This window comes from Apteryx mantelli, chromosome 15 (assembly GCF_036417845.1).
Source record: "Apteryx mantelli isolate bAptMan1 chromosome 15, bAptMan1.hap1, whole genome shotgun sequence".
Lineage (NCBI taxonomy): Eukaryota > Metazoa > Chordata > Aves > Apterygiformes > Apterygidae > Apteryx > Apteryx mantelli.
The window spans coordinates 20,560,262-20,574,672 of NC_089992.1; the positions used below are offsets into that span (position 1 = coordinate 20,560,262).

A 14,411-nucleotide genomic window follows, 5' to 3' on the forward strand; every position below is an offset into this window, starting at 1 on the left:
GTAGAGGAAATAGCCTCAAGCAAATGATTACAGACAATCATACTGATAACGTAACAGCCTTCACAAAAATACATATTGATCCCAACCATAAAACCAGATCTGTTTATTAAGATTTCTCCCCTTCCCCCAACCTTTGGAGTACCAACAGAGTGAATTAGGAATGAGACATTTGTCATCTCTAATGAACACGTCATTTTAATTGTTCATCATTTTTGCAGTACGGCAATATATTAACTCAGCATCTAATATATCTATGTGCCATTTGTATTATTGGATACTGTAAGGAAAATGTTCTAATTGCTAAAGCTTTTTCTGTTGGTGCTTATTTATTTATTTTTATTATTTTTACTATCTTTGTTCTAGCTTTAAACAATGAACTTGGTACTACAGCAAGCCCAACAAAATATTCAGTGACAACCACTCCTTATTTAGATGAAATAAGTTAACAGCTATAAATATATGCAAGTATATTATTGCGTAAGGTGGCATTTCAAATAAAAATAAAAAATAATCTTATGCTTCAGGATCACCGCATTTACATCTATATTTATTAAACTTAAACAGTTTTTCAGTATCTTACAATTTAATTTTTAAGCAGTGCATTGCAACCTTTGTGCTTACCTTCTACAGGTTTAGTGATTATGCCAGTCACACCCCCAACAACACCCTAAAACAAGGAACAGAATTAAATTCTTACTTAGAGATAGGAATACTATAGTCTGGTTGGGTAATCAAGTGTTTCTCATCCTTCATTTTACAACTTTTAGCCAAGTTCAATATCAGAAATAATGGGGTTTGGTGGTGTTTTTTTTGGTTTTGGGGGTTTTGTTTTGTTTTTTTAATTCTTAAGAACACGCTAACAAAGGGAAAAGAAAGAAGGCAAAAGACAGGAAATGAATAGATGAATGAACATTTATGCTGGCAACAAAGACTAACACATTTTTTGTAGAGTAGCCCTTCTTGTAATAATTAAGAAAGCCACCATTTCATGTTCACTACTAACAGAAAGCTGTCCATACTGCCCAAACTCCCTGTCAGGAATGAGTGACACCAAATATTCAAGATTAACATCAAGTAATTCTGTTATAGACTTTAAATTAAAGGAGTTTAACAACACTAAGGTGGAAGAACAAAAATCCAGAGAGGCAATTTTTGAATTTGTCAGCAAACAGGATCAAAAGCAACAGCTCAATATTTATAACTTATAATTACTTAGAAATAAGCTGACTGTTTTTATTTTGAAGGGCAAGTGATAGAAGTTTTTAGGATACCTAATTCGCATTCAGGTAATACAGATCTCAGCAATTGTCTCCATCAGGGTTGTCTCATACTTAGGATTGTAGCTAGAAATAAATGCGGCGTTTCATTGACCAGAAAAGGTTCCTGACTTCAGATACCAAAAAAGACAGAGTTTGTATAGAGGCCCCTATTTCAGAAAAAATTCTGCAACCTGATGCAGTACTTAGAAGGATCTAATCACAAATAGAACTTGCATAAAACTAAGTCAAGAAAAACTTGTAGTTTTTATAAGACCTCATTGTAGAAAGCCATTCCTATCACAGAACATGTGCCCAGGGATGATTGGCAGCCAACTCACCTTACTGACAGAACTGACTGCAAGGTAACCTAGGGACACAGTTACTTTAACTGGGTAACATATTCTTTGAACATGAGTAACAATGGATTTACGTACATAAATCACAGGAGAAATTGGTGAGACTTCCTATGCTTTTCCTTTTTGAGGCCCTATCTACAATTCTAGTTGAAGAGCTACAAAACCTTAAACACCAAAATGGATCCAAGACACTGAGTCTCCTATAAACTGACTTCCTGTTGGTCATTTTTGTTTAGTTTATGAACTGATAAAGCCAAAGACAACATTATCAAACTTGCTTGTATATTACTTATGATTTTCAAGCATGGATTAAGCATCAGCATATCATACACTGATCTTCAAATTTATACCCGTAACAAGCCTTTTCCTCCCTTGGCCAGACTGTCACCAAAATCTTTAGGCTGACGACCCATTTCCTCTCTCCGTTTCTGCTGATATTCTTTGTCCATAGTGATAGCAGCCAAACCTTTTCCAACAGAACCAGTGATCCTAGACACCACCCCTGCTGCACCACCTGATGCAACAAAGCAGAAAGCAGAAGTTACTGTTCTTTTACAATTTAACAGCCAGCAACACACAACGAACCAAGGTTTCTCTTTGCAATAAATTCAGGTATTATTAATTTACACAGACCGACTATTGGGTTTTCTTATGAAAAGACTCCAGAATCTGTCCTGAAATCTATAAATATAGCAAAAGATAACTCTTAAACTACTTCAGCACGTTATATAGGAAATCAGATTCCATCTAGTATGCTCTAATTGCTGTAATACATAGCTAAATAAACATGCAAGTTAACTGTAACAATAATTTGTCCTAAGCATACTCCTCAGTATAACATTTTAGGACCATTAAAATTACTTTCCTTATTCATCCTCAGCATGCTACAAAATATACACACAATGCTTTCTAATATGCTTCCTCATCTAACAAAATAGAGATTTAGAACCTCCCAAATTAGTTAGGTATGAATGATCTGTAATGTGGGTACTGGCAATACCCTTCGGCAAATTTAAATACTTGCCAAAAAAATTACCATAGATATTTAAAAATGTTTCTCTTCAAAATAAGGAAAAAAAACCCTCTACAAACATGATCTGTGAGTTAATATAATTTATCAAAAGTGTAACACTACAGTACATACCCACTGTGTGTCCAAGGAGACTCTTAACACCAATTACAAAGCCTTCAGCAAATTCTTCAGGTCCTTGAACAGCTCCCTGAAAATTAACCTTATTATGAGTAACAGAAAAGTATACGCCTATACAACCTGAACCACCAGCAAGTCCTTTACACTGGTAAGAGTTAAATTACTTGAAAATGATTTTTTTTTCAAATTAACAAAATATTACAGCTTTCTTAATTGTTCAGGGTGTAAATTAAAGTGACAACCAAATTACAACTCCACCTGTATATTCAAATCAGCCTACCACTCATACATGGCTGAAGACTCATGGAAGTCATACCTGGACAGGCTCATAGAAGAAAGCTTCAACTCCCTCAGACAAGCCTCTGATTAAGCCAAATGGATTTCCAAGAACATCTAACCCAAGTACAAGAACGTACATCTGTTTCAGGAGCTAAATAAAAAGGCAAAAACAAGAACAGTGCTATTAACAGCTGTTACACGTATTTCCAGGTTAGACTTAAAACTTTGTAAATTTTTTAATTAGTACCCAAGTAAGATGTTAGACTACTCAAGTATTCCTGCTGAAGACTGGCTTAGGCAAAAGATGCAAGGATATGTATGAATAACTCCACTAGAATACTGCGGTGAAGAAATATATAAAGAACAGAAACAACTACTTAAACCCATTTGCAGAACTATGTATTCATATTTCAGTATTGTGCCACAAGATTCGTACTTCATTACCCCGAACATAAGAAAAATTAATAGCTTTTAGTGTTATTTCCCTTTCATTCCCTATTTTCAACATTCCAGAAGATATTTACTCAGAAATTCATGCGGAGGCTTGACTAAATGAACTTACTTGTTCGCTATAATGTCTAACAACTCTCTTCATCAGTTGGTCTCTCTTGTAGAACTGATACTTAATTTCAAAGAAAGCAAGTCTGAAAGACAATTAATCAAGGCTTCATTATAGACACTCTTCTTCTTTTCAATTAGTTCTCTCCTTGGATGACCCTGAAACACTACTTCCTTGAAAACATGCAAAAACCACATCTTTTCTCCATCCCTCCCTTTCCCCAAAGGCTGTATCACTTTATATTAGTGTAAGTCAGCAAAGTTTTACATAGACCCAGTTATTAAGAGTGCAATAGCTTTATTTAAAATATATATTTAACTATCTTTATTAGCTTACTTGAAAATAAGATCATCCACATCTGTCAGAGTAGCTCCAATACTTTTCAACAGCAAATTCAGAGAATGGATAGCTATCATTTCTTCACCCTTATCTGATGCTTCTACACCAGAAGCCAGAGACAGACTCAAATGCAACTATCAAAACAGAAATGTTTAAAAAGATAGGTTGTGTGCATGTGTAAAAACAATGGTGAAACAGCAGGAAGTATAGTTGCTGATTTGCTTTGAGGAACTGTACAATTTGAACAAGCACACTTGAATTCACAATGGTGTTACTTTGGTAGCATATTTATTTATATTCCACATAAGTCTCAAATTACTCTAAAAAGTTTAACTTCTGTTACAGCTACATCTGTATACTTCTATCTAGACCATGGCAGAAATAACATTAGATTGGTGGAGTTTAATTATAAGTTCAAGTTAAATTTTAAATTCCAATTTACTTAACTAGTCTAGTACATATTTTTGCAACTAATCACATATTCTGTACAAATTTCAGACAACAATCATTAACACTGTGGAACAGGAATAAACATTTAGTATTGCAAGACACCTTTTTTTAGAACAAATCCACACACTTTTCTTAAAAGGGAGGCAGCAGGAATTTCCTTTTTCTTTGCTCACCACCAGAACTGATCTTCCACCTTTATACTTCCTCAAAAGAGGGCATAGCAGTAATCTGTAAAATTTGACATTTCTCAAGATTCACTATGTTTTGTTAGTTTGATTGTTTTTCAATAGGCCATGTAGCTATTTCTGAGTCTTCCCAATATCCAGTGTTTTGGTATATTTGGATGAGTCAGTGAATTAAGGAAAAAATAGGAGAGAAAAGTCCTTTCCTGTACTTAACAAGCAATATGCCTAGACATGTCAAAGATATAAGATAAACTTAAAGTTATAAGCATTTCTTCAACAGCTATAATCAGACTAGCCAGAGAACAACGTTAAGACATTACAATAGTGTCTTGTTCTACCAGTGTTTTCCCTGGCTTCATCTTCTTATAAGTTTCCAAGCACAATCACATTAGGAAAAAATATGACAATCTGATCCAAGTGTTCGCTAACAGAGCAGAAATCTAGTAAAGTCAGTAAAATGTTTAAAAAAAAAAAAAAAAAGGAGTGCCACAGTTTAACCACCTGTTTGGGGGTTTATGTCTGTCTTTTGTATATTCAGTAAGGCAACTCTGTGATAGCAAATGGAAATAAGTTTTTTTTGTTCTTCTAAATTCTTAGAACTCAGTTTGGGGGGGTTAGGGGAGGCATTCTGTTGATTCAGAGTAGTGTACAATTGCTGATGATCTTTTTCCCTTGCTCCAAGGAATATAAATGGTTCAAGAGAAATGAAATCAAGCCTGTGAACGTGTATTTTATTATGATTTTCATATATTACTTGGATATTTAAGCCTTGAATGTTTATTCATCTAGCTTTTCTCATTATTATACCCATTGGGTCCTCTCTTTAAGACAGCAATGATTAATAGTCTCTTTGCACTCTCAGTGCACTAGCTGTACTCTAGGTCAACTAAGAAAGTTTTCCATCTAAGTATTGAATTCTAGAGAACATAGAAAATTCCCACCATGAAGACAGCATGAAGGACTCCATAACCAAAAAGTTGATCTAAGAGAGTATTTACTATAATTTATAGTAATATAGTAGTATTTAATAGTAATATAGTATATATTTATAACCACTACAACAAGGAATTAAGAGATCATTGATACCAAATGTTTTATTAATCCAAAGCTTCTCTACCACATACCTTAATTGGAGAAATATGAAAATGCTCAAAGAAGCTGAACGTTGACAAATCTGTTAGGGAAGATTCCATTAGCTCAGTGTTAAGTGCGTCCACATCCTGCTGAATTAACTTAGACTGGTTTTACACAAAAAATGAGGGAGGGGGAGGAAGAGAGAATAGAAAAACTTAATTTAAAGCTATAAAAATCAGTCCCTTCTCTCTAAAGACAAAAAGCAAAAGATCCTATGCATACTGTAGACTAATGGTCAGTTTAAAAGGACAGACATTGAGCCACTCTGTATATCCTTATTTCATTCACCACACTTAACAGTTCATAGCCACAGCTGAAACAATTGTGCCATCAAACAAATAATGGAACATTAAAAGAGCAGACAACAATTACACATACTCAAGTATCAGCTAATCAAACTTGTAAATTACTAATGCTGGAACCCAGCGTTTAACAGTAATCCTGATGTTTTGCTGAGAATTATCTTGGCACATCTCTTTAATCATTTTTATCAAATGCAATGCTCACTCATTTAAACTGAAATATTCAAAACATCACACCAATGTTACCATAAAGGACCTATTCCAGCAAAATCAGTTTCTCCCATACATTACCCTTTGTCTTTCAGCTTCTGGGTCTGTAGACGGAGTGAAAAGTTCACTAAGTGCTCCTAAAAATCCTTGATCAATTTTCAGTGCCATTTCCTGGATAAGAACCATGAAGTATCTAACAGGGAAAAAGGAACAGCTTATATATGTACAGGTTTAACTTAAATACCACATAATCCCATGTGTTCAAAGTGCTGCAGTGCAATATTGCATAAAAAGACTTATGATCTACAGTATCAACTATCTATTTACAGTTAGGGGGCCTAGCGGCCACATGAAGTTAAATACTACTTCACTGTAGATTTGTATCTTATGACACTTTGATAATTTACCTAAAAAATATTAACCATCACCAAATACTTCCTACCTTCACCCACTATGATTCAATATACTCCACAGATATCATCATCTAAATAGCATACATCTTCCTCCTATTCAACCTCTCTCCAAAAGTCATATTAACAACTATTTATTTTATTAAAATTCACCCATCTTCAAATATTATACCCATATCACTTCAGTACAAATACCTGCATTATAAGCCTTAAGTAAAAATGATTTTGTCTGATTTTATAGTATAAGAATTCAGCTGAAGACATAGACATATTAAATAAAGAACATACAATTCATAGTAAAACATACTATATTTGGCTGCTTTAGAGACTATATGCACTGCCTGTTGTTAGAGCACTGAACGCACCCAGCCCTGTACAGCAAACAAGCAAGAACGCAAATCTGAGGCAAGATGCACATCATCTGATGGCTGAAAAACCTCCATAACAGTGCGTTTACCTGGTCAGTCTTTACTTTCGAGAAAAAGAGTTCCCTTTAAAGTGACGTTTTTCCACTGAAGATGTTTAAAACTCAACCTAAACAACTGCTTTCAAGAGTAATTGGATAGGAAAACGGCCTTCAAAATAAGGCTCATTTTTAAAGGGTTAAATCTCTAAAATTGTGTTACAAGACAATTTTAAACTCACTTGAACTGCAGTACTTTGCTGTATTCGTTGAATCTAGTGATGATGCTGATGTCAATGAATGGTTTTGGCTCTAAATTAAAAATGAAAAATATTATTTTATGTGTATATATATATATATATATATATGCACACACACACACACAAAGAAATTGTCCCATTACTACTTCAAAGCTGAATATATTTGTTACCATTAAAAGCTTTCACTTTACCTGAATCCAAAACAATTGACTTCGGAGGGGCTACAGGGTGAAACACAACAGGAAACATTGATCCTGGTAACTGATTATCAACCTAAAAAATATCACATAATAGAGCAATATTTTAATGACACGATAAATCAAGACCATTTCTGTTTTAGAAGGCTTGAGAAATTTGTTTACAGATTGTGTTCAAGCAGAAAATCATTCATCTGAGGGGAAGGAGAAAAGGGGAGGAAGATTATGCTGAAATTATTTTAGGATGTTATTTGTTTAGTTATAAAAGGTCAGATGGCTGGAAGTGTTACACAAGGGATGTTGAGACAGGTTCACACGCACAAAGATTTATTAGAGGGTCTGTAGCTGACAGTATACATTGACTCTGATAGCAAAGTTACCTTCAGGGAAAAATAAAAACTAAAGGAGAGAGAAAAAAAGGGAAAGAGACACTTTCCCCAAGGCTGACCAGGAACAGCATGATAAGCATCCTCTTCTGGGGGCTCTCTGAAGTGCAGCAAGCACTGAAGAGGAGGAGGAGGACTGATTTTTTTCCACCATGCTTTTTCCCTAGTACTATACACTGGGATCTGCTCAGACTCAGTATTGGTTATTCTGTGCACACATCAATGCTACCAGCACTGACTGGAGTATGCTAATGAGGTGTAAATGTTGCACATCAATTGGTTGTTAAGCCTCTGTGAAAATACATTTTTGGATACTATTTTTGAATATTTAAATGACTTATCTACTTTCCTCTGCACTATGTTTGGTTTTCTCTTACATAAACTAAAACTCAAAAAAGGAGAGGCAAACAAACATCAAAAAAGAGGGGTGATCCTCATGCCAGTGGTACTTGTTTCCCATGAACGCCTGCTACAGCATCACTATTGGGGTTTGCAAGGCCATGGCAACACCTATACAGGAATGGTTTTGTCTTGCATACAGCACGAGAACAAAACAGGAAAAATACTGCCACAGAGGCTCTGGAAAGCACTGCCTCAGTGGCTTCAAGGAAATCTTCAAGATCTGCGAATAGCAGGTCCTTAGCATTACTAAGGCTAAAACACTAAGATAATTAAGGTACCATGAAACAGAAGTGTTGCCTGCTTAGAAATTTTCTAAGGTACTTTTAAAGCATCTTCAAAACATCTTCATGATAGGTTCAAATTAAGTACAGCTGCCATGGCAGTCTATTTAGTCCAACACATGGACTTTGTATTCTATTTGAAATTGCACAGTGGCGTACTAGGGAGATCTAACACAGCATTTTATTAAGATTCTAATACAATTTTGGCTCACATAGCACTAAATGATTAATACATGAAACCAAACATTGATGATGTGAAAGACTGTCCGGAGCTTTGAATTAAGCATCTTAAACGAAGCCTAAAAATCTGGTGCATTTGTTAATTTTAACAAAATGCTACTCAAGAAAAATTGACTATAATCATGCATTTAACTGTAGTCTTCACTCAAATAACACCTACGAGTTCAGAATCTGGAATAAAATTCTGAATTTATCTGGCATTCTCCATTTGCTTTTGCTTTTTTTTAAACATTAAAAAGATTTTTCGTAGAAATATTAGCAACCTCCCTTCTAAGACTTACTTCCCAACAAATCCTTGGTTTTCACTCTTACAGAACATGAGAAAATACTTTTACTTAATAGTTTTTGTCCATTCCACTTTTGCCCATGATTAAGATTCAAAGGCACTAAGCTCACATAACCAGGGTAAATAGTACTTAAAGTATTTTTACATTTAGCACACAGAATTTTTTTTCCTACGTTCAGTGAAGTAGAAATCATTCTTTTTTAAAAAAAGAAAGAGTACTTTATTTTTATAAAAAATTTTCTTTACTGTACAGTTATTTCTTCATATTTCCAGAACTCTACAGAGACTATACTTCTAAGAATAACTGTTCTGCACAATACTTTTCATTTTGATCTGCTAGGTAGTTCTTATACTAAAGATCTCTGTATCTCTAGATACACTAGCTAGAATAAGATGTTACATGATTACATACAAAATAGTGCATTACTTTACATTAACCAACAATGTGGGGGAATTTTTTCCATACTACTTGCAAAACGCCAGCTGGCAGTTCTGCAGTTTTTTTCCCATCCATGAGCATCCATAGCGCTTCTGCTACGCTGATATCAGAGGGCTGAGCGTCACATGTATTACATTTAGAAATGCCTCTTCATACACATAAAAAAAATAAGAACTTTAAAGTGTCCCTTTAGTTTACAGAATATGATGAAAGGCAATACCTGCAGCCAATACAATTGAGCCCGTAAGCTTCTTTGATGAGGTGACTGTTTGAATTCAACCCGAATTCCTGATAGGAAGTTACGTCGGATGCTGCATTTGACTGGGAAGCGCATTTCCATTGGCACTTTACTAAAATTCACCTGGAAACATAGCAAAGAGGAGATGATGTATAGTTTAATGCAACTCTGAGGAAGAAATAATAAAATGTTACATTATTAGGAAATAGACTAATAAATAAAACCTCAAGTTTTCATTATTCCATGATCACATGGCTACTTAATTACTCAAGTCAATTATTTGCATGAAAAGAAAAGAAAAACCCACAAGCTGGTTTGACGAGCATGTCATACAATTTTAGTTGTTTTAATGGAGAACCTCTGTGTCCTCTTAGTAACAATCTCTTAATAAATTATACATTATACAGGCATAATTTAATATGTTTTCATGCAGCTGACTATTTTACCATGATCCTGAAACATGTTTGAGTTAGGAGACACAAAGCAAAAAAGTGATCATGTATTCTGAGTCAAATATAATGACTTAAACAGCTATATGTTCTTGATACCATGTACTTCAAATGCAAAACAAGATGTACAAAACCTAAGTATTTATACAGGTAATGGTATATGTTTTTTAAATTAAAGTATGATTTAGAAAACAAGGTGATTATGATACTATAAAACACTTATTTTACTCAAGCATTTCAATGCCTTAAGTAACTTGTGCTTGGAATACAGGTATGCATCACTAATGATTGAAAGAGCTCAGACAAGTGAAACAATTTCAAGATTCTTGCAATGCTACAGGCTCCTTTATCATTATAAGTCATGGGAATTACTCGCAAGAAACTCAGAGCAAGACTTCAGCATAGAACCTAACTTACGTCAACTGGAATAATGGTTTGTAACTAACACACAGATGCTAAGCAAACTTTTCCACCACACAGATGCTAAAGTCTTCTCGAGACTACTACTTAATAATAAAAGTCTGACTGGAGAATACCTCAATACTTAGAATATTCTACCATATAAAGTGTGAAACCATTCTCAAATATTTTGCTTTTTGTTTTGTATTTCTTTTAACATGTCATTATTCTTAATTAGCAAAACAAAGTATGTCAACTGTTGCACAAGTTCTATACTCATTTAAATACTGAAACTCAAAACACACCTCAGTGTTGTTGTCTAGCTTATGCCAACCTGGATCACTTTTACACAGATACTTTTGATAGGCTTGTTCCAAAAGGTCTATTTGCTTTTGACTAAATGGTTTCCACTTCTGTCTGGGTTTCAGTTCCCAAACAACACCAGAACTGCAAGACATAATGAGGTCAAAGACTCAAACAAACCCCAAACAGATCCAAACACTTAGAACTTTCTTATGCATACAAACTATGCAAAAAATCTTATCCTCATTTTGCAGACTTGAAAAATCTATTATTTACTTCTTTGTAAAAGGTTTTTTAAAAAAAAGAGAGAGACAGTTAATCCTATTTATTCTAATTGTACAGTAGGAACAAAGGCAAAATTTAATTTTGCTTAAAAGATTTCAATTATATTAACTTCACTTGAAAGAGCTTCCCGTCAACTCAACCATACTGCAAGAATTATAACATGCTGTTGAATTTTGATTATTCAAAGGAACGTTTAGGTTTCCATGTGCAGTACCTAGTAACCCCTATGTAAGAAATTTCTTTTTTATTTTCATTGTTAACAAGAGAAAGTCCAAGACTATGTATTGACAAGTTGATTTCCTGATCAGGTTGCTCCAGCTCTTCTGCTTGTCGTGCTTTGGAAACTAATGCAACATCATCAGTGAAAAGTAGCACTCTTTGGCGTCCATCCAGGAAAGACACCCAGTGTATCTGAGTATTTGCATTGTAAGCAAATTGGCCACATTCATCCTGTATTGAAAAGAAATATATGCAGGTGTATTACAGAAGTAGGTCCATGATGTTGCTGTGTGTAAATAAACAAACAACTTTACTGGCACACATACAAACCAGAATTCACATAATCTTTTTTGTTAGTTCAATTTATTGCATCATATTGATTTGGTGGCATGTTGTGTCCCAAATACTGCAAACAAGTTTGTTTGTTTGTTTGTTTTGGGGTGGGTGGGGGAGAGAGAGACGGGGAGGCCTTTAAGATTAGGCATTCCAGCAATATTTGTGGATGAGAAGAATATTGGAGATCATGAGGAAACAGCAGCCTCCACAGCAAAATACAAGACTTAGAAGCTTGGGTGGTGGGGCAGAAGTCATTAAATTATAAATCACTAAATAGTAAAATCAGACAATGATTAAAATGCAATGAATTCTTATTTAATATAATTGTGAGGCAAAATTGAGATATATAAAACCTTTTTTTTTTCAAAAGCCCCGAGTAGTCATGAATGTAACCATAATGATATATGGAGAAAATCAATTTCAATACAAACTTAGAACATTTTAAAATGAATGTAAAAAATCCTACAAAGTGTTTATACAGTGGAACATACAGTGTAACTGGGTAACTGCCAGAGCTCAGCTGTGAGAAATTAAGTCTCTTTCCAATATTACTGAAGGAAAACCATCCTTTCCTGTCTCTAGCTTAAGTTATTAGTACTTTCAATTTTCATATCTCAGTTCAATGCCTAGTCAACAGAAAAACCAAGCCACCTCTGAAGAATTCAGAGTTTAGCAAATAGTGCGAGTAAGGCTGTTACTTAGAGCCAGACCCATGGGGCTTTACTTAGCCTACATTCCACCCAAGCAGGAAAAGCCTTCCCCCATCAATGCTGGCTCCCCCATCACTTCACAAAATACTTACTGCATCTAGTTAGAGTTTCCCTCTTTCCTCCGCTCATTTTCTACCTTGATCCTTGTTCTCTTGCCTCTACTTCATACATTTTCCTATTTTAAGACTGCAAGAGCTACAAACACTGAAACAGCTCTTAGTGAAAGACTCTAGCAATTATCTACAATGCAAGGATTTCACCTAGGAAGCTGGAGTCACAACAGTCAGAATTTCACTCTTTAGGGACTTTAGGGAGACACTTCAGCTAAACGCAGCACTACTGCAAAATCAGCAAATTATTCATTCTGTGTACTACTCGGATATTACTACAGCTCTTGCACTCTGTCATTCTTCCTTCATATCCAAGGAAATCACAGTGAAAACACAGGCTAAAAATTATGTCCAGTCCTCCAATTATATTAATCTAAAAAACCTAAAATCTTTCTACTTGAAAATAGGCCCAAAAATCTCCTACAAGACAAGACACAGATGTGAAGTTACTGGAGGAACTCTGTCCCAAATCATTTTAGACTTGTTACAGTCCTAAACTGGTTCAGTATTTACTTCTCTTCTTTTGAGACGTACCTTAAGCAGGTCATGCTCACCAAAATTTTGGGAGTACACCCAAGTCAATTTTCTTGTTTTAGTTGGATCTGTCCACGCAAACAGGCATACTTGCTTTGGTTTCAACTCCATTTCCTCTTGTAATCCACTGCAGGTTAAAAAAAAAAAGGAATTAGATGACAGCTTTCACTGTTTTTAAGACCAGTGCTTTAATACCCCAACGTACCGTGGTGCAAGCCACTGCACAAGACAACAGTGCTATATCCCCCACCCCTTCAGCCTCCTGCGGGGAGGCATGGAGGGCCTAAGCTATGGGCTCCCAAGAAGTCCAGCAGTCGCTGGGCTCCTGGCGAACTAGGAACTATATACCTGCTTTACTCTACTTCCTCAAACTTTTAAGACTGCTTAAAAGCAGGCATAAAATACATCACTGAAAGAGCATGATAAAGAAAAGGGGGCTGGTTTTTTTCCTATTTTTATTAACATAATAGTTATTAAAAAAAAAAGAACTTGGTTCACAACCAATACCTGCTAGTTAAATGACAGAAGGGTGAAGTCTTCATTTCACATACCTCTGTTTATATCTGAGAGAGTCCCATGAAGTGTGGTTAACAATTAGAGCTGGAGCAGCTCCCTCATGGTAATCGGAGAAGCTTATGAGAGTAGAGTGTTCAGAAACGTTCACATCTACCAGTAAGCCTCCATTCTGTTGGAGAGAGAGTTCAATATTTGTCCTACGCACAAATTCAAATTAGAACAGACTATGTCATTATTTTTAGATCAGTCTTACAAGTGAAAAAAGGAAACATATCCCACATTAGCAACAGCATGCGTAATTTTTTTTTTCCAGTAAGTTCAAACACAGTGATCACTGGCTTAAGACATTAGTAACATTTACAAATTATATGTAGACTTAATTGAAAAAGTATACTTAAATTAAAACAAAACCGGCTTCTAAAAATTAGATACTAACATTTTTTTAAAGTTACTTTAAATATTTGGCCAAGTCCAGTAAAGAGTATAAGCAGGCATTCTCTCACTTTCTAATTACAAAACTGAAAGTTATATTTAAGAACTGCAGTTTCCTGCAAAATCCTTAAAAACTAAAAGATGCTCTAAACAACTGTACTAGAGTTTTAAAGGTACGACAAATATAGCAACATCATCCTAACAAATTGATCACTGAGTAGAGAAGTCTTGCTGATCTCTAATCGAATCATATTAAGTGTTATTTTTAATGGCTTTCAAGATCCTGCTTTCTTCCAATGTACTTTCAAGAACCTTCTGAGATGTGCCCTCCTGCTGGATATCTGAGAAGATGC

At 34.9% G+C, this 14,411-nt stretch overlaps 1 protein-coding gene across 1 annotated transcript in view; it reads right to left on the bottom strand.

Annotated features, from left to right (window-relative positions):
- VPS13C (vacuolar protein sorting 13 homolog C) overlaps positions 1-14,411 on the bottom strand; it is a 105,343-nt gene that overhangs the window by 15,036 nt on the left and 75,896 nt on the right. Inside the window, exons 63-77 of the mRNA XM_067305368.1 lie at positions 13,662-13,795; positions 13,111-13,237; positions 11,416-11,651; positions 10,919-11,060; positions 9,748-9,888; positions 7,488-7,569; positions 7,279-7,348; positions 6,305-6,416; positions 5,702-5,815; positions 3,940-4,076; positions 3,607-3,688; positions 3,082-3,195; positions 2,760-2,835; positions 1,966-2,129; positions 622-667 (exon numbers count right to left, since the gene is read on the bottom strand). Coding sequence (XP_067161469.1) covers positions 622-667; positions 1,966-2,129; positions 2,760-2,835; positions 3,082-3,195; positions 3,607-3,688; positions 3,940-4,076; positions 5,702-5,815; positions 6,305-6,416; positions 7,279-7,348; positions 7,488-7,569; positions 9,748-9,888; positions 10,919-11,060; positions 11,416-11,651; positions 13,111-13,237; positions 13,662-13,795 — 1,777 coding nt within the window. The remainder of the gene's footprint in view (positions 1-621; positions 668-1,965; positions 2,130-2,759; positions 2,836-3,081; positions 3,196-3,606; positions 3,689-3,939; positions 4,077-5,701; positions 5,816-6,304; positions 6,417-7,278; positions 7,349-7,487; positions 7,570-9,747; positions 9,889-10,918; positions 11,061-11,415; positions 11,652-13,110; positions 13,238-13,661; positions 13,796-14,411) is intronic.